General features: G+C 41.0%; 1 protein-coding gene across 1 annotated transcript in view; it reads left to right on the top strand.

Annotated features, from left to right (window-relative positions):
- LOC126395229 (protein kinase C-binding protein NELL1-like) overlaps positions 1-26,469 on the top strand; it is a 457,381-nt gene that overhangs the window by 395,208 nt on the left and 35,704 nt on the right. The window contains exons 15-16 of the mRNA XM_050052536.1: positions 917-1,012; positions 23,815-23,955. Of these exons, the coding sequence (XP_049908493.1) occupies positions 917-1,012; positions 23,815-23,955 (237 nt within the window). The remainder of the gene's footprint in view (positions 1-916; positions 1,013-23,814; positions 23,956-26,469) is intronic.

Here is a 26,469-nt window from a genome sequence, read left to right as displayed (position 1 = left end):
TAAATTCCCACATGGTCCAGTCATATAGGTTTGGATTTATTTTGACAAGGCGCAGCTCCTTATAGAGTTTCACGTTTGTTTGTTTGGTTTTTATGTTTCGTTTTGTTGTGTTTTCTGCGACATTGCGACCAGTGAAATCTTGCCAACTAATGACCTTTCTAGTTGACTCACATTGACTGTTAGGGGTCATTATCATTCATTTGGTGCTGGTCAGGTAACATATAGTGGGTTGGTCGTAGAGCTTTGCCTTAAACAGCTACCTGCCTTTGATGGAAACAGGTTTAACAAGAGCACTTAGTCTGAACGATACAGAAAATGTACAATGAAAACTAATCAATGTGCTAAAATAGGCTGGAAGAGACAAAGCAGAGGTGATAATTCTCCATGGGCGTGTTATTACAACTGACCTTCACATTACACATATTTAATGAGTTGTTAATTGACAAGTGCGTCTATACGGGACAAAAAGGCAGCACTGTAACCAGTCTCGCTCTGAAGCACGTTACCCATGGTGCCTTTTTTTTTATCTCCATCACTTAACTCTGACACTTTAACACCCACATGGAGAAGCTGTCCTGTAGATGATAACCACTTGAAAAACAAATTGCACATCAGACACTTTCAGTAATGCAAAATGAATTTGAGGAGGACAGGTTACAGTTTTGAGCGGTGTATCAGTTGATGTGAAGTGCCTCTTTTAGGTGCACAGGATTGCCATTTCAGATCTTGTGATAATACTTTATCAGGTCGCTCCCGAGCACTCCACGTTTTGAGTACAAACACACATCCACATCAATGTGAATGACAAAAAAAAGTGTGTGCTTTGCTGTTTTGTGCTGCTGCTGCTGCTGCTGCTGCTGTGGTATCCAGGATATGAAGACAAACCGAACCAATACATTTCTCTTTGTCTCTCCAGCTTTCTGTGAGGAGGGATGCAGGAGCGGCGGGACCTGTGTGTCTCCCAACACGTGTGTCTGTCCCTCAGGATTCACAGGACGCCGCTGTGAGACAGGTAAGACCTGAAGACCCCGCCTGACCCCTCACATCCATGGCTTGTTCGCTTGTCGCTCCTAATTAAAGCTCAGCTGGAGCGTCATATTGTTTTTATCGAGTTTCAGAAGTGACATCAGAGGAATGGTCATTAGGTCGGTCTGAGGGCTCAGCAGTTGCCCTTCGTCTCTCTGTTTCTCTCCCGCTCCCTCTCTCTTCTCTCACACACCCTCACACACACTAAAACACACACGCTTTCACGCTTCATCTCTAAAGCCCTGTGTTTAAATTGGACCCAGGAGAGCTGTAGAAAAGGACAGCTAATTCTTCTCAGCTCTCCTCCTCCTTTCTCACTCCCCCCTTTCTCTCATCTCCACCTCCATTTTCCTTCCTCTCTTCCTTCTCCATTTTTCCTCTCCTTGTTTCTTCTTCCCCCTCACCTTCCTCTCCCCTCCTCCCTCTTCTATTTTCATGTCCCCCTCTTCCTCTCCATTTTTACTGGCTTCTAATCGCCTCTTTTCTGTCCTATCCTCCATCCTTTCCAGTGTCTTACTCCTCTCATTTCTCTTATTTCCCCCCTTTTCTTCATCCTGTCCTCACCTACTTCCTTTCTGACTCTTACCTCCTTTCCTCTTCCCTTTTTTGTCCCCTCCATTCTTTACTCATCTTCTCCCTCTCCTCCCTTTCCCCCTCCTTTCCCCCTTCTCATTTTTATCTCCCTTTTATATTTAGTCCTTCCCATTCCCTGCCCTCACTGTTCCTGTCTTCATCTTTCCTCTTCTCCTTTCTCCGCTCATTCATCCTCCATGTTTCCCTCTCATTTCTCTTCCTCACCTCTTCTCACCTCACCTCACTTCTCCTCTGTTATTAAGCCCTCTGTCTCTGCGGTCTCATTTTACAGAGGTGATCAACCAGCTCTCATAGAGCACCACGCTCACAGGTCAGCTATCTACGGCATGTTGCCATGGTTTCCGTTTAAAGACCTGGTTACACTTACATGTGCACATTATTGGAGACATAAATTACTCTTTATGTAGCCTAAAGCACTTAGACCTCAGGTATTGCTGTCAGTCCTAATACCTTCTGTCAATATGTAAAGCAGAGGAAGATTGTTCAAGTGTGTTTGCCGTAGTCCCTGTGGAATACATTTCCTATCTTCATCACACGTTGGATAACGCTCCGCTGAAAGCATGAGTCATCAGGGAGCAGATTATATTAAGTGTAACAATTACCGAATGTTTTTTTTTTTCCCTTTTGTAATTAATTTTTTATTGATTGTGCAAAAGGATATTAAAAAAAACAGTGTTCCCCCTCCCATGAGATTACATATTGTGTATGGCAAAGTAAACAGTGATAAAACTTAATTAGGTTATGTAGCATGTCTTAAGTAAATTGCATAATATTTAATAAGAATTTAAAGGAATACCTCAACTCCCTAATGACCATTTATATTTCAGTTACTTGCTCTGTGTTACGTTGACTTTGTGAAGAAAAATTTGTTTTTCTCACGTCCCCACGGTGAATCTAGAAATGGAGAAAATTCACTGGGGCTCTGTATTTAACAGCTAAATTATATCAAAACTTACAGACTCTCACACAACTTGTGCAGTATAATCCAGTATTTTTCCAGTCTTATGCTCAGTACTTCCCAAACAGATAGTACTTTTTCAGTTTGGAAAGACTTGTTTTATATTAAATATATATATAACATATCAAAAATAGACGACCGCACACTGAATAGACTTTACTGTGAATTTATCGTGATTGAACAACGCGTTTCGCCTGTGGCTTCTTCAGGTTCACTCATCACCTGAAGAAGCCACAGGCGAAAACGCATTGTTCGCTCTCAATAGATAACTAGAGGAGTGAACACCCATAGTCAGATGATTAGAGGAAGCAGTGGGAGTGGGAAGGAGAGAATTATGAATGAATGAGCACAAAGAAACTTGAACTTACGCTGAGCTTCATTTGTCGGGGAGCTGAACGAAAAATGAAACCTTTAAAGCCAGACTCCACTGACAAAAACAATAAGTTTACCTAGCTGAACAGCGGAGCTGCTGGTCTACCATTGTCTCGATTGTGAAACTTTGCTGAATCCCAACTATCCCTTTAAAACACCAAAGTCACACAATAACACAAACAAACAACCTGATTGAGGCAGTGGTAGACCAGCAGCTCCATTGTTCTGCAATTAAAAATGACTGTTTTTATCAATGGAGTCTGGCTTGGATGAGAGCATATATAACCTCCATTTTTAGTTCAGTTCCCTGTTGGGAAGGGCTGTCAGTTTGGAAAGTACTTAGCATGATATTGGATTTTTCTGCGGATACCCGATATGCTGCTGTATAACTTCCTTAGTTGATACTGATACAGATATATCCACTTTTTCCCCACCTAATTTTAGTGATCATCAAGTCTCTTCTGTAGTGGAATTACTATCATATTTTGCATGAATACTCTTATCATGACGGCCCACTTATCCTGTTGGGGGTTGCGGGGGGCCTGGAGCCTATCCCAGCTGACATTGGGTGAGAGGCAGGGTTCACCCTGGACAGGTCACCAGACTATGACAGGGCTGACACATAGAGACAGACAACCATTCACACTCACATTCACACCTACGGACAATTTAGAGTCACCAGTTAACCTGCATGTCTTTGGACTGTGGGAGGAAGCTGGAGCACCTGGAGGAAACCCACGCTGACATGGGGAGGTGTTTAAACAGAAACCATGGCAACATGCCGTGGATAGCTGACCTGTGAGCGTGGTGCTCTATGAGAGCTGGTTGAGCACCTCTGTAAAATGAGACCGCAGAGACAGAGGGCTTAAATAAGAAAAAGTATGTGGGCAGATTCCGATTTCATTCATTTGAAAGCCATTATCGGCTGATATTGATGACTGATATTACATTGCATCTCTAGCCTGAATAAATGAGACGTGGACTATACTGCATGAGTTGTGTGAGAGTTTGTAAATGGATGTTTTGCTGTAGTTTTGTTGTTGTTAAATGTGGACCCCTATGACTTCAATTCATCAAGAATTGTCTCCATTATTGGATTGGTCTTTAACTGTTGAGGCATGCCAGAAAAACATTTTCTTTATAAATTCAACATAACACAGGGTGAGTAATTGACTTACAAATAGTCATCATAGGGGGGGTGAAGTATTCCTTTAAATATTTTAGAGATCCAATCTAAGACAGCAACTAACTGAGACTGCAGACAGTGTCAGCCAAAATATGTTATTGCTCTCTGTGTTCCCTGGTGAAATTAAAGAAAATTAAAATGTTATTTCATTACTGTCACAGTCCCTGTGCTTTCTGATATTAGACTTTCCACTCATACGGCTGGTTTGATTTTTGCTGGTGTTTGGTTCTAAATTCTGAATTCTGCTGATGTGCTTTTAACTTACTGAACTGGAGACAACCTGTGCTCCTTCTGATCTCTATGAGAAATGTGTGTGTCTACGTGTGTGTGGCTGTGTGCATGCATAGAGGAGATGTGCACAAATTCCAATTACCTTTATCGAATGACCAGCAAAGTAATCATAAATTGAACGTTGCCAGTTAATTACTTGGAAGCAGTGCATTTTCATACCCCAAAATATTTCATGGAAATATTTAAAAGAAAAAAAAAAGTTCTGGTTAATGTCACTCTGTAGTTAAACCATACACGTCTTCTTTTCTCTCACAACTTTTTACTTTGTTGCAAAGAAAATATCCTCAATACTAAAACTAATTCAGACGTGCTCTAAAGTCGGAGCATTTGAGCTGCTGAGAGGTAATCAGTGGAAATCAGCGTGTAACACATTTTATGAAAGCAATCAACCAAGGACTGATTAACCTCCCTATTAACAGCATCAAATATCTATCAATTAATTAATGTGGCAAGCTAATTCATCTGTGCTGTTCTCTGAAACATCCCCCATGTAACATTTTGCTGTTGTACCTTGGCACAGATTTTACATTTGTGTCTGCGAGTTGAATTTTGATGACTAACAAAACACAGGATCAGTTTAGAAAACTGACTACATTGCATCTGCAAAATTAACTTTTCTTTGAACGACTTTAGGAGGGGGTGAGGGGAGGAAAAGATTATGCAAAGAAGAAAATAAAGTGTTGAAGTGAGGAGCAGATGAGGTGAAGAATGCAGCTCTCCTCCTTCATCCCCTCGTAGGAAGCAAAATATGGAGTCATCCCGCTAATGAGGCTCCTCCCTGTGGCCCTCTGGCTCCTGCCCGAGGCTGCTACAGATGTGATGCAGTGCAAAATCACTCTGTCTCTCTGAGTCTAAATCGGTGGCTGTCTCTGGGTGTCAAACTATTTCTTTGTACATGTACATCTCATTTGCAGAAGCTACAGAGGAACATCTGAGCCACCAGTGACTCTGCAGTTTCCTGTAACTACATATTTAGATTTTAAAAGTTAATTAAAGTGGGATGAAAAATAATAAAAAAAAGTCCTGAACATTTGGAGTAGGCTTGAGCGGTATCTATATTTTCAAATATTCAGAACTTCCTGATATTTCACTGGTGGTATACAGTACAGAATATGACACATGTGGCTCCAGGTATCACCCAACACACACCTCACCCATGATGGGTGAGTTTACTACATTCCACAAGCTCTCATAGCTTTTACAGTGTACTAAATTAAACAATTAACTCAAAAATGTCAGACTATGTGTATGCGGAGGAGTTCAGCCCTGGCACAGAGCGCAGGTGAGAGGCTGCAGGATGATAATGAATTAAATCAAAATGTGTAAAAGTACAGATAAAAGAACCAATAACGTCAGCTTATCAATACTACGGTCTTTGATTATTTAGCCCCTGGGCTAATTTAGTACCGGGTTTGGGTACCCACTTCATTTAAACTTGACAAGCAAATTTAAACTCACCAAAACTGTCTTAGTTTGTCATGTTTCAATCTGGAGAGACTCGTTCTGAGAGAAAATAATATTTATTTACATGTGCACTTAAGTATGAGAAATCTGAGAAGTCTTTTGCGATTAGACCCCATCATGATGTCATATATTCAGGGAGGGTGGTAAAGATGTAGTAGACTCCCCGCATGCAGTTTAGGCACAGGTGGTTGTAATGGTGGTGGTGATGAGATGAGATGAAGAGGGAGCTGAGGATGTAGATGTGAAGAGGAATGGGTTTTTGATGAGCTCGTCCTGGGCTCTGGATAAGGTGACTGGAAGTGAATGAGGATGAGGAGGGTGTAACGATTCCACCTAAAATAACAGCAGACAGGAGCAGAGAGGAGAGCAGATTTAAAGTTTGAAAGCGGCAACATGAATGGCCGAGGGAGATCATGGCAAAGTTTGATTGGCCAACTATTAGAATGAACACTCATAGTCAGCTGATTGGTGGAAGCCTTGGGAGTGGGATAGAGAGAGAATATCAACCCTTCATTATTTGTTTTGTTAGTTAGTCCACTGCTACAACAATCACCAGTTCTGGTTTGGTCGAGTCCCTTAATTCACCAAGTTAGATGAAAGCGGCAGCCTCTGGGCTGAAAAAGAAGCCAACATGGAAGTGCCAAAAACTGCAGATCTTTGAAGTTCTTTGGCTGCTTGAGGCTGGCTCCAGGAGCGAGTCGATCCCCATTGATCCCAATGTTAAAATGGACAACTTTACAGCAGAAATAAACATGTTTACAGCCTGATACAGAAAACAGTCCTGGTCTCTGTAGCCTTTCCTCTTTCTGACAACTGTACAGGGGGTACAGTTTTATATAAGTCACCCCTTCACATTTTATTAAGGCTTAAAATAATATTAGGGATGGGACACTTTAAGTGACAGGCTGAGTGCTGATAGTGTCCTCAGCTTTAAGTGACAGGCTGAGTGCTGATAGTGTCCTCAGCTGATTGACCTCCTGAGGTGCATGATGTGTATTAAATACAATACATCCTCAATATAGCTTCTCCATATGAGTTAAGTAGAAAGATGGGTGTCTGTGCTTTTGACGATATTGAAAATCATACTGTCCAGATTACTAGACTCACACTCACACGAGTTTGAGTTGACTGATTGTGGTCTGGCATTGTGACATGAAACAGCTGTTTCTCAGTTGAAATAAAAAACAAGCAATGAGCACTGCAGGAGGACTTGTGATCAGCTAGTCAGCACCATGGGCAGGTCTTGTGCCTTTGTCAAGCTGTTTTCAAGTGTTGCCAAGCAGTTCACCGCAGCCAGGGAGCTGATTCACACATGTATGAAGGTCCATTGCTATTTTCCTGTGAGTGTTTTCCATCACTCATCAGGGCAGATAAAAGAAGTTTACCTGCTGGAGATGAGCTGTTTGCAGAGGTGCAGTAAGAGCCTGCTGTCTTCATCAACACTGTGGCTGTTCCTGCTTTTATTCTTCCTCCCTGCGGTATTGATAGACTTGTTTTTATTTGAAGAAGACCAGCCAACAAATTTCTGCTAATTTGGTGAATACATTTAATTTCTGTAAAATTCTTCACAGTAAAAGTCCCTCGTTAATTTGTTATGTAAAAGCTTTAATTTTAAGGGAGCAAAAAAGGAAATGTTAAGTTTTCATCAGCAGTAATGTTGACTTTACACAACAGTGAGATAAAGTAGATATCTGAAAGCACAAACAGGACGCAACTCCAAACCACAGAGATTCAATTAGAAGCTACAAACTTACTGAGAGCTGAAAACAGAGACATTTAAAAAGGCCTTTCTTTGTAGTAGTGTCGCAATGTGGGTCTCTAGAGACTGGTTAAGGAAAATGGTTGGAGTGGACGCAGTGTCAGGCTGATGATGGAAACGGAGTGTAATGAGTTGACAGTCCTGTATGATGTCAGGCAATTTTTTTTTTAATTTCTTTTTTTTCTTTAAAGAAAATTGATGTGCTTGATTTCCCTGGAGAAAATATCAAAACAGCTTGAATACTTAGCGCAGTGTAAATGTCTTAAAATGCTGATTGCTGGGTGCCTCTGAAATGTATTTGTATAAGTAATAATTCAAATGAAACTGTGGCTGAAGTTGAATCACTCAAAGAGGTTGAAGTAGCATTTGAAGTGAAAGTGCTGAAAGGAGTTGAAGTGTAAGCACAAACAATAAGCCCTGAAAGGAACTGAAGTGTCAGCTGAGATGTAAATAATATTATGAGCCGGAGTTGTCAGGCTGAACTAACTGTGACACTTCAACTAAGAGCATAAATCATATAATTTACCTTTACTGGTCGGCAGTGTTGGAAAGTAACGTGTTACAGTAATAGTATACCTTTTTTCCAGTAACAAGCAGTGTAACTTATTACTAATAAAATTTACTCGTTACAACCTTATATTTCTTATCATGTCACTACTGACTTGAAATACAACAATCACATCAGCGGACTCATTTTCATATTAATTGCATTACTCACGCATGTCACAAAGCAGCAAGCTTGTTTGGAAGATGGAGCCGCTTACTTTAGTGTCTGGAAATGTTCCCATCACTTTGATTCTGTTGGGTGGAAATATGACAAGAACTTTGCTGCTGCAGGTAGTCGGACTAAAACTCTTTCCACTGCGAAAAACACATCCTCAATCCTCCGGTCTGAAACAGCTACCATGACCGACAGCACAACATGGAGGTCCAGGAAATGCACCCCACCAAAGGTGAGCTGTCCTCGGCCGCCGAGGTCGGCTGTAAACAACCAAAGCTGCAGCTACAAAGAAGTAATGAAGCTTTGTGGATTAAATGTTGCTCCATGAGTAGTCTCGTTCACCAGACCTTTCTCAAGAAAAGAAGGTCTGGCTGCACCGACTCTCACTTTAAGATTGGAGAAGAAAACGCCCCGGCTTTTTTTATTTCTTTCAACCAATCACAATTGTTCTTGGCGGTGCCACAGCAACGGTGCACTTGAAAACTGCTACACAACCGAAGGTGGTAGGGCAGGACTTCAGCGGGTGGCTCGTTCCGCCCAATGAGAGGCTGATCTATGCAGCGAACTTCCACCCACTCAGACTACTCCATGAGTGACTCTGCGTCTTTTAGATAGAGCCTTGGAAAAATACTGGTGACGGGCAACAGAGGGAAAAAAAAATCATTTGCGCGCTACCTAGCCTTACCTACACTTACTGCTGATTAGAGCTGCCACGATTAGTCGACTAATCGATGACTAATCGACTATTAAAATAATCGGTGACTATTTTAGTAGTCGACTAATCGGTTTGAGTCATTTTTCCTAGAAAAGTACTATAAAAGTACCCCAAAATACTCTTATTGCAGCTTCTTACGTTGAAATATTGGCAGCTTTACACACTCTCCCATTACAGTGAACTAAAACCCTTCGGCGTGAGTATGAAACAAGACATTAGATGACGTAATTTTGGGGTTTGGGCGAGACACACCGACATTTTTCAACATTTTAACACATTTTTCGATAAAATGATTAGTCGACTAATCGAAGAAATAATTGACAGATTAGTCGACAATGAAAATAATCGTTAGTGGCAGCCCTACTGCTGATTACCCTGACATTCACTCAGAGGTTGCCGTACTTTGTTAGCTGACTTTATGCATCATGTACAACGGTTTTTTATATTTTTAAAAAATATCACTACAATAAAAAACATGTCATATGTATGTCAAAGTGTTATGTGAGTAAATTTAAGTAAAATACCTGATTGTTCATAAAGTGCCGTCAGGGTTGGTGGAGTTCCCCTTGCTGCAGGCAACATGTACGAGCTGCACAGAAGGTTCTTGTTTCAACTCGGCGCGTGACATGTTCTCTTTGTTTGTCCCTGTTTTTCACTCTCAACCTTTCTCTACATCTGTCAAACTCTCTTACTGTCTGTCTGTACGTCTCTCATGTACATCTGTCTCTGTCTTTTGTCTCCACTTCCATCTCCCTCTCTGCAGCTCTTCCCTCCTGTGTAATGAAACACATCACTGCTTCACTGACTTCTCTCCTCCGCGGTGTACACTGCAGCTCAGTGGGAGGTTAAGAGCATCTAAATATAAAGCCGATGGGAACTGAGTCGATCTTTTCACTGATCTTTTCATCTTCCCCCACGTTGACCCGCTCCTCGCCACAGATCCACTATTGGATTCTTCTGATTTATTTTCTGAAATGTTTTACTCCAAATGATAAAACAGAACAATAGAACAGATAGAACAGTTGACCTCACAATGAACTCCCAGTTCACACATGGTGAAGGATATAGTACTACTTTGTCACAGAAGTCAGTGTAATTTACACACTGTACTGGGTAATATGTGGTCAGTGGGCTGGAGTTGCAACACAAGGTGCCTCAAGTTTGCTTCAGTGTGACAGGTTTTCAATGGAAGAAGCTATGCAGGCATCAGGGCTGTGCTAGTTGATAATAATCTCAGTGATCAATGATGTTCAGAGTGATCACAAATAGCCAGTGCCAAGACAATATATATCAGTTCCCCATAAATGTAGTAGTAGTAGTTGCATTAGTTGCACATGCACACACACAGATACACGCCACAAGGAGAGGGGGCTGTGTTTTACTAATCCAGCAAGGATTGCACCCCCCAAACTGGGTACTTTAAACCAAATCAATTTTTTGCCAACCATCATCAAGCGCCTAAACCTAACTACAAGTTCAACACATTTTCATTCCAACCTCGTCACATATTGGCATTTGGTCATGGACTTTCCACGTCCAGATACAACGTGCAAGGTACCCTGGGTGTATTGGTTGTTGACGTTCTGGGACACCGTGTCAAGTTCTGCCTGTAACATGCTTTGTCTTCTTTCAAAATACACTTCTGTATTCACAGGAAATTTACCGTTTATATACGGTCTCTTTCAAAATAAACACTATTTCGGTGCAACATGGAAAATTGATGGTTTTGTCCTTCAACAACTAACGCACGTGGTTGGATTTAGGCAACAAAAACATGTGGTTGGGTTTGGGAAAAAAGAACAGGGTTTGGCTTTATAATGTTACGGGACTCGAACACCGCTCTCCTGGGAGAAAGTCTGTGTTCGTTGGACCCATATACCACCGCTTCGATTATCTTGTCATCCCTGTCTCACTCCAAAGTTGAGGAAACCGGCGCTTGGGCAGTGACTTGCAGTGTCAGACACTGATGAAACTGACTCCCACCAACCCTATATGGTCTTTCTCCTGACGCTGCAGAGCACCGTTAGACTGTAATGGTGACCAGCCGTGTATCATGCCGACGTTAAAGGACAGCTTATTTCATCAGTGTCTGACACTGCAAGACACTGCCCAAGCGCCGGTTTCATCAACTTTGGAGTGAGACAGGGTTGACAAGATAATCGAAGCGTTGTTGAAACGTAATATGTTAAGTGCAGCTGTGGCTCAGAGGTAGAGCGGGACGTCCACCATTTAGAAGATCAGCAGTTTGAATCCGGCTCCTTCAGTCTGCATGTCAAAGTATCCCGCACAAGATTCTGAACCCCGAATTGCTCCCAATGATGCTTCCATTGGCGTGTGCTAGAAAGGCACTATACAAATGCAGGTCCATTCATTTACCATTTAAGTCTCAGCATATTCACTACACATTAACATACAAATATAATATATCTATGGTTTGCAGAGATGTAAAATGACAACATTTTTATGGGTGATTGGGTTGGTGATAGTGCTGGATATTGGTATTCTTCCTTGATAAAGATAGGTGGATCTGACCCATTGGATGATTTGCTAGTCAAAAGATGTTACTGTGTTTAAGATAAAACTGGGTTAGCGTTGCTTGAAAAGGTTTTTTTTTTAGACGTCCAGCTTACACATAGCTGTGTTAACAGTAATACAGTGACTTTATTTGAAAATGTGTGTAGGGTTTGCTTCACACTGAAATGTGGTCATTCAAACACTGTTGAAACAACAACGGCTCTATGTAACCTACATGTCTAGGTAACTTGTTCTTTGGCCTGCAAATCACCAAATCTACTAGCAATATCATCCTTTGAAAACCTACACACACCTAATCTCATTCTGCTCTTTGATACTGTATCACATCAAATTATGAGAGGTAGATGAAAGTTAGTGAAGATATCAGTAGTTGAAAAGAACAGCACTGCATGCATTCATTATTGCTCGGCTGTGGTCCGTGGTCACTTTAATTGCTCCTTTAATCCAGCAGGCTGTTAATTTTATTCACGTTTACTGGTCACAGACTGTCGGGCAGCAACAAACACAAACAGTGGTTGTTGTTTCTGTTTGAGGACACATTACTGTAAAAGCCCCCTTGCTACATTTTCCGTGATGTTGTTTCAGTAGGTTAGTAGGGCTGAGATAAGGGTAATTATGTAAAGCTCAGCAGGCCAGAGGATTCTCCCGAGAGCTTGGGGATTATTTTAACTATGTGTGGATTAATTTCCCATTTCCTCCGTGAGCTAAAACTCACAGCTCTTCACAGTCCAGGCTGTCATAAAGTCTTCACGTATCCCCATTGGGAAAATCCACAGTCGGGGCAGAAGTGAGGCCCTGCAGAAAGTACTAAGTGCTCTCGTTTGCATTGTAATGGAAGGAAACAGAAGGAAATGTGATATGCTGTCTGGCTGCTTTCCTTCCTGTGGCTGTAACAAAGATTGATGGGGAGTGTATGTGCGTGTGTACTCGAGCATATTGTACTTTATACCACAGGAAGGTCACCTGTCCACTTCACTGCCGCAGACGGAGAGAATGGAAGGCTGTTCACGCACACAAACACACACTTTTACGCCCACACCAGCTAACAAATAGCTTTATAAGACTATTGAGCAACAGGAATTATTGACTGTGTGCGAATGAAATGAGCTTTTATTACATCTAAATAAAAAGGTCTTACTAGGCGGGTGATGAATGGGGTTTTAAATAACATGTGCTCTCCATAAAAAGAGATTCAGAGTCCTGGTGGAATTAGTTATTTCTGAGCTTACAATTGGTGCAGTGGGTTGTCACAGGTCTCAGATCAGACAGACAGATTACCTTTTCACTTCAGGTTTTCAATTTTACCTCCTCAAGAGAAAAGAACGCCTATGTCAGGGCTGGAATTTAGCAACATATTTATTAAATCAACTAAGACAACTAGGTTGTTTTAATTACATAAAATCCATGACATATTCATCCATAAAAAAGAAAAATATATATATATAAATATGTAAGAAAAAGTGTTTGGCAAGGTTGCTTGGTCTGTCCGACTCTTTGGTCCAGAACAATATATTGTGACAACTACGGGTTTGATAGCCATACAATTTAACATGGATATTCGTGCTTCAGACAAAAGAACACTAATTGAATTTGCGTGATATTTGGTGTGAATATTCATGATCCCCAGAGGATGAATATTAATGTTTATGTGGCCCCTGGCCCTTTCTGTAGTTCCACAGTTGACCCAAAAGCCAGGAAGCCACTTGCAGAACTCCACCTCTGGCTTTGGGGTGCTTCTTGGCACAGAATACGGAGCTCTGTGTAACTGCTGGGTTAAGATAGGAGGAGAAAGCATCACTTAATGCCCCGAAGCTGAGAAGTCGGCAGAGGTGAAATTTACATGTTACAGCAGTATAAGAAATGATAACGGACCAGAGTCCTGCATTAGAAAGACCAGTGAAGACCAGAATCTGACTTTTGACATCTTACCTTATCATCAAGATGATTATACCGTAGATTGTGCCAGTTAGTTGGGGCAAAAACAGCATGAAAAATTCACAAAAAACAGAAAACAAAGTGACCTAAAAAAACAAACTGCAGTGACTGCACAAATCATTTTTTATGCAGCAACATTTTAGTAGCCGACTTTGTTAGACCACATCAGACAGTATCTAAATCTCAAAAAAATAAAGCCTAAAGAGTTGATAACAGGAGGATTTCTGACAGCAGCTCATTGTACTCAGGAACAAATTAACACTGCATAATGTACAGGTTCATTCAAGAAAGGCAAGGATGGCAGATGTAGAGAGGCTCTGTCAACATAAAGCTGCTAAATATGGAAGTTACTAAGTTAATTGCAGTTAATGAAAAACAATGGATGTAAATATCACAGTTAGCCTAGGTGACACAATGCAGTCAGAAGGGAAGGTGTAGAAAATGTTGTTTGCTCTGTACTAAAAAAAACATTTGATTCAAAATGAAAGCTTTTTTTTTCACAGAGTTCCCATTTTAGGGCACCAAAATTTAAGGTCAAGATTAATTGAAATTAAGTCATCAAATGAAATCTTTGTTGCAATTTTTTTTCACAGTCAGTGACTTTGTGAGGTCAGTTGGTATCATCCAGAGTGATTCTCTTCTTACAGGCAAAGTAAATTTGTGTAGAGTTCAACTTTAGGGAACTTTAACATGCAAAGGTATGCCATTCACCAAATACCAATCAAATCAAAATCTTTGCCATTTCCACTGTGAAAAGTTGTGGATGGTACCAATGGAACCGTTTCTTACGGTCCCCATGTTTGGTCCCCCCTCTGTTGGGGTGCCTAGCACACAGATCTGGTACTTAAAGGTGGAGCTGTGAACACTGCAGTCTGATTGGTCAGTAGAGGACAGTCACTCTGCTCAGGGCTGAGTTGTGGCTGGTTTTGAGGCTCATGTAACCACTGTTCATACTGTGAAGAGTTTTACATACGTTAGTAAACTGTGTAAAATAAAGGATGCTTTGCGGCCTCCAGCAGCAGCTGTAGTCTGAGAAAAATATAATTTAATTCACTGTGCCGACTCCCGGCAACTTTTAAGGTGGAACGTTTAGTTGTAATGCTGCTGAATATATGAGTTGACGACGTGAATCAATGAAGACACCTTAAATTTCACTGTGACAACTTTGACATTTACTTTTTACTAGTTTTTATTGTCTCTTTTGGATGACATACACTTTTAGTAACGAGTGGATCTTCAAGCTTTTAAAAATATATATTAACTGCTTATCAGGGGCGATTGCTCTGAGACAACAAGGGAGGCTAAACTTCCCCTAAAATTTCATAGAAGAAATGGTCAAATATGCACTATTGAATTTACGTTGAAATAAGAATTTACATTGCATTAAACCTGCGCTAGGATGTGTTTACCATGATGATTATGATGTTCAAACGTCAGCTGTTTATCACCAGTTTTCAAACGCGACCTCCCTGTCATACATTCTCGTGTCAGCACGGTGGACGCGGAGCCTCCAAGCATTCCTATGAGACCGCGTTGAGCAGGTTTTTTTCATGCAGCAAAGCAGACGCTCATTGGATAAATGCGTCAAAATGGTCACTTCCAGGGAGGCTCAGCTTCCCTGGGACCTAATGGAGCGGCAGGCGGGAGAGGACGCTCGGTGTCTGCATGATGATTGGAGGAATTGTCTAAAAGGCTGAACCCCTTTGTGACTGACAGCGCTTCGCATTTCGAGCTCAGTCCCATGCGGATATTTGCAAGCGGAGTCTAGGGATGTCCCGATCCAGCTTTTTCACTTCCAATCCGATACCGATATTACAGCCTTGAGTTTTGGCCGATACCAGTACCAATCCGATCCAAGCGCGTATTATAAATATTCACTTATTTTGTTGTCAGTCATGTTAGAAAAGGTTTGATCAAGCAATATTACTCTAACAAGAACAACTACTTAATCAGGTTAGTTAGAATGATCCACAACAGTTGGTATGAGAAACTGACCTGTTTATTGTTAACAGGGTTAAATAAACAAACTTTAAACTTGAACATTAACATTAAATAAAAAATATAGCTGGTTTGCTTTGGCTGCTTTGGCCCCTTAATAAATAGAAAATAGATCAACACAAGAAATCTTTAAAATGTCTAACAATGAAATTAAAATAGCAGCAAGACTCCACACACTTGTGCTTTGCTCCCCTAATAAATAAAAAAAAAGATTAACACCACAAGACATTGTTGGCATGTAATAAACAATGCAGCCTTTCCTTTTCAGTTATTTTAGTAGTGTTTTTGTAGTCCATCCATGGCTGCAATTTCACTAATTGTGCCCAAAACAATGCCATCAGTGCTCTTTACTTAAACAGTAAGAGTGTAAACCAAATAAAAATATCACTCTCAAAAAACCAGAGCAGAAAACAAAGTCAGTTAACTAAGTTGACCGCTACTCTTCCTATCCTCCGTGTGTATCTGCTGTCTGCATGCTGGCCTGGTGGATTGATAGTAAGAGCTGGAGCGGATCACTGGAATGGACTGCTTGACTCGCGGAGCGCTGGCAGGAAAACCTGGAGCGGATTCCATGAAAAACTGGATCGGAGTTCCTGGATCGGCATTTTTCCATGCAGTCCGATCCGATGCCGATGCCCGTTTTTTGCTAGTATCGGCGGCCGATACCGATCCAATTATCGGATCGGGACATCCCTAGTGGAGCCTTCTGACAGAGTGCCGTCCAGAGTTCCTTATTTCCATAAGTGATATAGCTCATTTTCAAACCCATCTGAAAATCTTTGAGGTGTGTTTTGCTGTGGTTCTATGGCATGAGTGTGGTTGAAAAACGGCTTCAATTAAATGTTCCTTTTATAAGTTACTGCCTCGCTACAATATGACAAATTTTATGATGTAAACTTAAAGTGAGCTTCCCGTCTTTGAAAGACCAGCAGCCACCACTGCTGCATATATATTTTAATCGTCATTTGGGGGGAAAATAGCGTTGCAGAGTGTTGTTCCTGTGGGCCATGGTAACATTAAGATGAGAAGAAGGAAGAAGAAGAAGAAGAGAAGAACTAAATGTAAAAAAACAGCTATTTTTGAATATCCCATGAAAAGACTCTCACTGCAGCCTGTTTTATTTTGCTCTGAAAATGTAGGTGTGCGACCTCGTTCTGTTGACGATAAACGAGGTGCAGACTTCCATCTGTGTTGGTGATAAGGAAATACAGCGAGAGCTGGACGGAGCAGTGAATGACAAAAACCTCGCCCACATTTAAGAGGACTGTTTGTGGTGGAAACCCTAAACGGACCGGGTCTAGGTACCATGTCTGATGGGTTACTCTTGGTTCCAAAGGTACCATACCAAAAGTATTTGGTGGAAATGGGTCTATAGAGAACTGGAAAGTCTGCGGTGGAGGAAGGTTTCCTCTGTCAAAACCAGTGACAGCCAACGGTGTGACTATACAATAATCACTACACGACCAAATTACCAGTACAACCCATTTCATAAGGATATTCAAATCGATTGTGCCGTAAATGGTGTTTCTAAAGCAAATGAAAGACACAATCAGCTCTGTTGACAAGTAAAGAACATTCCGCTATTTGGCACTAGAAAAACTGTGGTTGCTTTGTCTGTCTATGTCATTGTTCCTACACCCAGTGTAGACTTTAACACCTTCACACACTTGTGAAGCTGACAGCAGGCAGTTCAATTTCATAGTCTTCGTTTCGAATTCAGTGTTGTAGAGCGTAGTCAAAACAACGAAACACATGTCACTGTCCTCTGTAAAATACATGAAAGCCAAAGGTAGATGAAACAGAAGGAGGCAGAGGAAATAAATGTAGAAAATCATAATTTGTACAGACAAGAAAATGAGCATTTCTCTCAGAAGATGAAAGATGAATTGCAGCACCTCATATACCTCATAATTAAAGTGGTAGCATTTTGTAGTAGCAGTGAAAAACATCTCAGAATGAGTCACTTTTCAAAAATAATGGACAGATATTTTGGAGAGCTGGGCAGAATTATTGTTATTAGGAAGGCAGGCAGCACTGTCGCCTGTTGTTTGTGGGATGTGGATGTTCCAACTGGGCTTTATTGCTTTTCTGCCTTACAAAGCTCTCCCCATGAAGAACACAAACATGTTTCTTTGTTTATGCAAAACAGGGAAGTATTTTGCATGGGAAGGTACAGAAGGGTGGAGTCTCAAAACATACTGTATGTGTAAGGAGAAAATGTGTATGTCAGCAAATTAAAAGAGTCAATGAATGAATGAATAACAAATCTTGCTTCACTTTGATTAAATCATTTGCACCCAGCATGTGTTATTTGCAAGTGTGACAAACAACTAATTCAAGTACGGCGCGATTTGCCATACTGTGGATTCATTAGTCAGACTATATGCTTTATAAAGTGATATGTGGGCCGCCAATGCTGTATATTAGTGCTGCTGACAGCTTTTTCTGTCACAGTGACGCTGGGTTAAATAAAGACAATGTTTGCACACAACCCCGGCGGCTTTGCAATTATGAAATATTAAATGAATACAATATGACAAAGATAACATGATTATTTTATTAAGCGTGCTATTTCCTGTTAATTGAAATTCTTATTTCAAGATGTTGTATAGATTTTTCTTCACTGCCTACCTCTCTGAACCCATTCACTCCATTTGTACATGAATTTAAAACTAACAGGAGACTGAAGAGTCAAACACCCACAAAGGGAATAAAATACATTATCTGATATGATCACAACTAAGCCACACTTTTTCCCCACTGGTGTATCTTGCATATTTTTTCCCCTTGTTTTCCCAAGGACCAATGACTAGTTTTAATTTAATCGCCAAATTTTAATGTTATATCATTGTCTGTGTTTGTGGCTCAGTATATTTTTATATTTCCCATTAAAATAACAATAAAGATATGTCAGAAGAAGTCCTCCCTGACAAACCGCTACAGTACAAAAGTAATCGTACAAGAGTGGAAAGCACTGTTTAAACCAAGCATCAGTTTGAGGCGTTTCATTCTTTAAATAGTGTTGTAGTCTTGGTGTAGTTTATGTGTTATTAAATCTGGACCACAGTAACCTTCTTTGACAAACTGGAAGTGTGTAAATATTATATTAAATTGACTCAGGGTCAGTATTTGAAATTTAACACTGAATCACTGCTGAATGAATCTAGTTTCTGTTGGATTAAATCATGCAGTGTAACCAGCATGAGCGGGTGCACGAATGCCCTCTCATGCACACGCAGAGCACTGCTCTTTTGTCGAAGGGTTAGGTGCTCTCAGCCACCAGTCACATCTAATCTTGGTATGTTTCAGTAGGATGTCGGAGAGGGAATTTTTTGTTGTGTAGCTCTGACCGGATCTCTGACCTGAGAGGCTGACAGAGGGCAGCCCTCCCGGCAGCTGTCACGTCTTATTACCTTCAATGCACAGCGCTAACGACACATCCACAACACACACTGCTAAACGGCTCGCCCCAAGTCTCTTTCTTTACAAATCTGTATAGAGATAAATATGTGTGTGCTTGTAGGGTCAAAGGTATCAAGTGTGACTTTCACAACAGGGTTGGAGAGACTAAAAATGTTAATAGCACAAGATCAGGAAGCCAGCTGTTTGTTGGTTTTGTTTTTTATGGATGAAAACACTGTAGCTGTAAGTATGTAAACTGCTTAAACCCGGACTTTCACCTGGGAGACCACTGTTTATGTCCCTGTGAAAGCAAAGGTCTGTTGAGTTATTTAATGAAAACATAGTGTGCTAGTATGTGTAGCATATATATAATTTATCACTGCTATACTGATGACACACAAATCTACCTTCCTGTAACAGCCAATGGTTCCTCCAAGCTGGTTAAATAGAGTGTGCCAGTAAACCCGGAACTCCGTTAGCGCTTTTAGCACTCCGGTTCTCTCATCTAAAAGTCAATATGTTTTTTGAATGGGATTTTGGTAAAATGCCTCAAATAAGGTCTGTGGTTAACAAAAGCTTAAGCAGGTTTCAGGTTTTGTTCTACGACATAAAACACGTCAGTAAATACCCTACTTGTGAATTTTGAAGCTTTTACGTGTCGTAAAAAAGGCGGTTGCTAACAAGTTGCTCAATACGACTACAAACCCTGTTGGAGACATTAAACGTCATCACCCCCGAACAGGCGAGAGTGCTGGCAGTCCGCCATTACAGCTTCTTATTTAGCTTAAACAGTCCGATTTCCCCATTATACAATGTTTTTAAAATAAAGCGGCTGAAATGTTGCTTGTTGATCCAGCTAGATTTACATCACCTTTTTTTTTTTTTTTTAAACAGATTTTTTCATTTATGGTTGCACAATTTCTCAGACTTATACAGTTAACAATCTGGGAATAGTATTTGATCCCTTTCTCACATTTGAGCCACACACCAATTATATGACACAAACTGCGCTCTTCCAACTTCGTAAAATAGCCCAAATACACCCCATTTGATCAAAAATAGATGCTGAAAACCTCGTACATGCCTTCTTAACATCTACTGCCGTGCAGTTTTCTCTGGCCAATCTAAGACGGCAACAAAAGGTGTCCAATTGGTCTCAAACGCAGCTGCCAGACTCTTCTTAGATCTAATAAGTTGGATCATGTAACCCCTGTAATGATGTCTCTGCATTCACAAAGGAGCTGATTTCAAAATCCTACGTCTTACCTATAAGGCTTTAAATTGACAGGCTCCCTCAAATATCTTCATCCTTATTTCCCCCATATACTCCATCACACCTTTACATTCCCTTGATGCCGGTTACTAAACCATTTCACAATTTAATAAGAAGTCTTTCGGTGGTCGAGCCTTTGCCCACAGAGCTCCACTTCTCTGGAATAATCTGGGAGACATACATGTATGGGAGGCAAGCTCTGTTAATGATTTAAAATCCAGGCTGAAAACACACCTTTTTTCTATTAACAATGGTCTGTCATAATTTCACCAGATGGGAACCAAAATAGCAGACTTTTTTACCTCGTTGACAAGTAGGCTACCCCAACCCTGTTTCAGTTACACTGTATGATCTCTGTTTCTAAAATTGACCTCAGCCTTGTTGTCATAACAATTTTATTATCTGTGTGTGTGTGTGTGTGTGTGTGTGTGTGTGTGTGTGTGTGTGCCTCCACATATGATATTTCGTGTTGTCTTTTCTGTTGTAGTTTTTACTGACTTGTCAAGTGTACAGAGACCCTGTGAGTGATGTATGGTACATATCCCTCCTTTGATTAAAATCCATAATATTCTCAAAAACAAATTTGGAACTGCAGTGATAAGATAACATATTTTTAAAGATAAACACAACTCTCTCAAAAAGACATGCTTTTATTTCATGAATATTGTGACATCTTGGGAAATATGCCTTTGCTGTTTGCTTTCTTACCAGGAGTTTGTTTATATGATCAACATCACTTCATCTATTTACATTTATCAGCTTCAGGCATCTTGGGCTGATCAGATAACTCTCTGGAATAAGTCAAGTATTCAATTGAGAGACACAATCTACCCTGATGTTGAAACGATTCATCCGTCTCTCCAAGCTGCGTCAGTATTTTACTTTAAATGAAACTATACTACTTGTTCAAGCTCCACAAGCTGTCAAGTGTAAATGTATTCAGTAATGAGATATGTCTTATTCTACTAAACTACTGAACAACAGCTCAACATATGTCCTGTTTTCATGTTGTATCTTGTTAGATAGCAAGTTAATCTCAGTTAATTCAAGTGGTCAGGATAAGGAACTACAGATGACAGTGATACTGATATTCTCATCGAATGTGTTTTATGGGGAAATGGTCCTTCATGATTGTAATTATATAAAGCCACAGTAAATCAGATTCTGTGAGAAACTATAAAAAGAAAAGAGCCAGGCTGATTGCGCCACTTTAGACAACTGTTGTAATTTTGGTGGACGTGCCACAGCGTGTTTTAAAAGCCTCCAGAAGTTTGGAAAATTCATGCCTCGTCTGTTTTTGATGGAGCCAAAGCGGTTGCACGGACCAAATCAAGTTTTTCTGCTAGCAGGCACTGTATGTGTAATATAGATACAATACAGTTATGAAACATTTATTTTTAATGACTAAAAGACAGCCACAAATCCTTGATCCATGTTATTTATAACTGGACTTTGAACAGTATTTGTTTTGTCTTTAGGCTACAGCACAGCATGGCAGGAAATAACAACAAATGCAATTGAAATAGACACAGACAAAAAAGAAACCATTAAACTACATAGCCTCCTTATTTACTTACGGTACAAGCACAAATATCTAGGAAATATGACCAAATCAACAAAATCAGGCAGACAAAACGCTCTGTGCTCCTGGTGTGGTATGATGCTGTGCAGCAGACAGAACAAAACCATACCAAAACAAACCCAAACAATTTAAGACTAATTCATCTTGTAGTTTTCCTCACTTCCATGGGTAATAGAGTATCAGGTATGGAATTAATCTGCAGATGCTCTGGTTCAAAATAAGGCCAGACATTTCTACGGATGTCAGTTTTGTGCTACGACAAAGGCCAAAACGTGGCCTGCAGCAGACTAGGTTAGGCTGTTGTTTTTTAGCTGACACGAAAACTTATGACACCGTCCAGTCTGCTTAAGAACTACTTCACCACTGAACAGATTGCCTTTTATAAACTAGAATGTCCATGCAGTAGAGAGACGCAAATACTTTTGAAACTGGTGCTACAGAACCAGGGAAAACAGAGAAAAAGAAAAAAAACCTACATCTACTAGAATGCACTGCGCTGCACCAGAACAATTAGCGCCCCTTCTGGTGGATGGCACAATGCAAACACATCCGTTTGAAACTCCCTTACAGCTAAACACGGCACTAGAATATGTTTCTTAAAACACTGCAGGCAAGAAATAGGCAATGCAGTAACGTGATCATGAAACATATTCGATCAGCACCGCTTAGTTTCACAGCTTGATCGGGTTTGGATTTGGGTTTGAGAGAAAGAGAGGGGCAGGTTTGTCTCTTGAGCTGCTTCTGTACTCTTTGTGTCCACAGTGGCGGCACGGGTGGCAGGCAACAGGAAAATGTGGATGTACAGCCTGTAGTTAGATCAGCAGCCTGAGAGCCAGCGAAACATCATCTCACAGAGTTTTACTGGGGGCGAGGAGGGACATTTAGGCATTGGTTAGATAGAGGGACGTTTAACACAGTTCATTTACGCATACTACCTACATTGTTTTGATACAAAGCTGGTTGAATAGTACCCTTTTAAGAGGAGTGAGGAGTCAGCAGTCAATGACAGTGTAAAACAGTCAATAAAACAGGTTTTCAGCAATTGTTGGATTAGCTGCGGACAGACAGATACACGCACACACACACATTCATTCACACACACACACGACCAAACACATGATCCCCTCCAGGCTTACACCTAGCGGAGATAATTAGCAGCTTTTGAAGCTGTGAAGTTACAGAGCCTAAATCTCTGTTTGCAAGCAAGATGTTGCGTTACTTTTATCATTGGTTGTACAGTTTTGTCAGACTAGGTGGACACTCTGTAAAATGATGGAACTATACATCCCCCGCTCGCGTGTACAAGCCCTCTCAGAGTCCATTATGAATAATGCCTGCAGGTCAAGCTACAAACGACTGCACTTTTTCTTGTTGATTTACTTGAAAATGTTCGGTCTTCCCCGTCAGTGACAACATTAGGTATACCTAGACATGACACTTAATGAGCAGTCCCTCGCTGCCCTCCTGTTTGCTGTGGTTCACATTCAGAGTGACTGAAGGTGTGAGTGAAGGTCACACTTTAACCATTACAGTGTATGCACAGGTCGGGTCTTACAGCCAGAAGCAGGAGAGCTGCAGATGAGGAGCAGAGCTTACACCATACATAATGGATGAGAGAGATTTACTCCCCCGAGAAGAAGTGAAGACCTAGCGCCTCTGGGCTGGGCATGTGTATGCATGCAGCACACCAGAAACAAAGCAAGCTGAGTAGAAACAGCAGAATGAGCGAGGAGAAGAAATAAAGTGCACGAAGGAAGCAGCTCTGCTGCCAAATGGTGTGATTTCCAAAAGACTTTGATCCCTGCTGTGGCAGACGGGCTGCAGAGATGTTGGCTGTCTAATGTGGGCAGCTGCTGGCCCAGCTCTGTTGTTGTGGTGACGCTTTGCTCTGATTGGATCAACCTCCACTGTTGTAACCAGCGCAGATCAAAGAACAGGCAAAAAAGACACAAATGAGCTCAGGACTGATGCTGATGCTACTGTGTGTGTGTTTTTGTCCTCAGATATTGACGAGTGTGCAGAGGGCCTGATTGAGTGCCACAACCACTCCCGCTGTGTCAACCTGCCCGGCTGGTACCACTGTGAATGCAGAAGTGGTTTCCATGACAATGGCTCCTACCTGCTCGATGGGAGCTCCTGCATTGGTGAGCATACATTGAATTGAAAACAGCCTTATCACTGCTTGAATTACCAGCGTGGCTTCCTCTTCAAGTCCATTTCACCCTGGTCTCATACATAATCACTTGATTGTCATTCTTTGTGTCATGTATCCTCGTTGAAAATTAGCATGTAGACATAAGCTAAGGCTACGATGCAACCTATGGGTGTTTGCTCTAATCAGAGGGTCTCACCTTCACAGCTCTAGATCTAACCACACAGTGTGAAACCCACACACATAACCCTTGATGAGATATTCATGAGGAACACACAATAGCCTTGTGCCACTACTAGATATTTGTGTCATGTGCCTACTCCCGTGTCTATTCTTCCAGAGAAAATAGAGAAAAACTAGGCTTGTATGTTTCCTTTGTTGAAACAGTATTGATGAGAGAGCAAGGAAGCACAGTGAAAGGTTCCAGCTTACAATCAATTATTAACAAGCTTACCTCCACTCTGGAAGACAGCAGGGTGGGCACAGTGTTTTCACAGCAACACTGTTGGGTCAGGACACCATTATTAGCAGTAATGAACTAATGAGTGGCGCTGCTAACTTTAGCTAGCTCCCACCAGACAGCAGCAAAGTAAACTGAAGAGTAGTAAAATTAAACCATAGACTGATGTGCGTACCCGGTCAAAAATATTCTCTGCAGTTAATCGATTAATGGTTAACCGTTAACATTTCTAGTAACAAATAATTCAGTCATGACCACTTTAGGCATTTCCATTTGCAGTATTATATTTGGTGGTATGGCTCTGTGCTGGGGCCTCTGCCTTTCCTAGGCCTATGCAGAAAGCCTAAGGTGGAGAGAGCAAACCTCTCTGCCCTTCCACGTGCAAACTAGGAAAGCCTGAGGCAGAGAGAGCAAACTACTCTGCCCTTCCATGTGCCTACATGGAAAACCTAAGGCAGGGAGAACAGCAGCAAAGACCCCCCAGGAACAGAACAGAGCAGCATCAATGACAAACAGAGATGACATTGATAAGTCAGACACAGCATGAAAAGGAGGAGCTGTTTGAGATCAACTGATGTTGCTGGGATGTGAGCTGAGCTTGACATTGTGTCCTGTCTGAACTAACACTCTGCTCAGTTTGTCATCCAACTAAAAAACACTGACTCTTTGTAAAAAAGGGACAAAGGTCCAGTAGTAAGCGTGGTCCCACGTTACATCCTCAGGACATTTGTGCCATTTTTTACACTGCCTGGCAGCTTTTCTTCTGTAAATCCAATGTTTTCTTATTTTGTTGAATCTCTGTGTCCTCGTATGCACACTGAGCAGCAACTAACCCACTATTAAGGACGAGATTTGAGGAGATAAAAACACTCTGCAGAGAAAGTACTGACAGCTGCTGGTTCTGAGGACATCGACAGTATCTGAAACATGACCTGAAATAAAATACCACAAAGTAAATGGTTATCAGCCCACATGTGTTAAGCCTGCTTGTTAAAGATTTTTTTAGTCTTTTCAGTTTAGCAGATTTGAGCGAGTGAGCAGCAGCTGAGCTTAGATATCCTTGATCGTACCAATCATGCTGTGTGTACTGCTGTAATATTATTCCCGAGCAAGTTTCTTATTAAATTACAGAAAACCTGCATCTGCCAGTTGTTTATTCTGAACACTAATAATAAAATCAAATTATTAAATTGAAAATAGGTCCCAACGCGCATGGTGTAATGAATACCATGGCAACAGTCTTAGTTTAGCATGTTACCATGCTAACATTTACTAATAGCAATAAACAAAAATAAAACTGCTTACTTATTCCTGGCACTGACGTCACCTGAACATCACAGTTTTCAGTGGTTCAGTATATCATGGATGACATTCTGCCTATAGAAGAGCAGAGACTGACTGAGAATGAGCTTTCTGTCACTCAACAATTCAAGGCACTGATTTTATTTCTGCCTATTACATTTTTTAACATGCGTATGATGTAGATATATGTATAAGCTGAGTTTCTCATGAGGGGGAGGAGGGGATGGTAGATGGTGTGACACCTACAGTTCACGAGACAAGCAGCAGAGCAAGTTTTAAAACCAAAATAAGTGGGTGTTTTTAACAACGGGGTTGGAACATGTCTAGCCGTATTTGTGGCAACCAAATCAAGTATTTTTTAACGAGACCTCAGGACCTTCCAGCCATGTTTTCAGGGTCCAAACCAGGTATTTTGAGCTAAAACATGATGTTTTCCTAACCCTAACCAAGTGTTTTTTTGTACCTAAACTCAACCACATGTCGACCACAGAGTTGCCACAACATAAAATTGAAAATTAAATTGCAAAGTTTTAACATATCTTCTACATACACTCACTAGCCACTTTATTAGGCACACCTTGCTAGTACCAGGTTGGACCCCTTTTGCCTTCAGAACTGCCTTAATTCTTGGTGTCATAGATTCAACAAGGTGCTGGAAACATTCCTCAGAGATTTTGGTCCATATTGACATGATGACATCACACAGTTGCTGCAGATTTGTCGGCTGCACATCCATGATGAGAA

The sequence above is a fragment of the Epinephelus moara genome, chromosome 1 (assembly GCF_006386435.1).
Source record: "Epinephelus moara isolate mb chromosome 1, YSFRI_EMoa_1.0, whole genome shotgun sequence".
In the NCBI taxonomy this organism is placed as follows: Eukaryota; Metazoa; Chordata; class Actinopteri; order Perciformes; family Serranidae; genus Epinephelus; species Epinephelus moara.
Note: the sequence above shows the minus strand (reverse complement) of the source record. Positions and strands in the feature narration are given on the sequence as shown.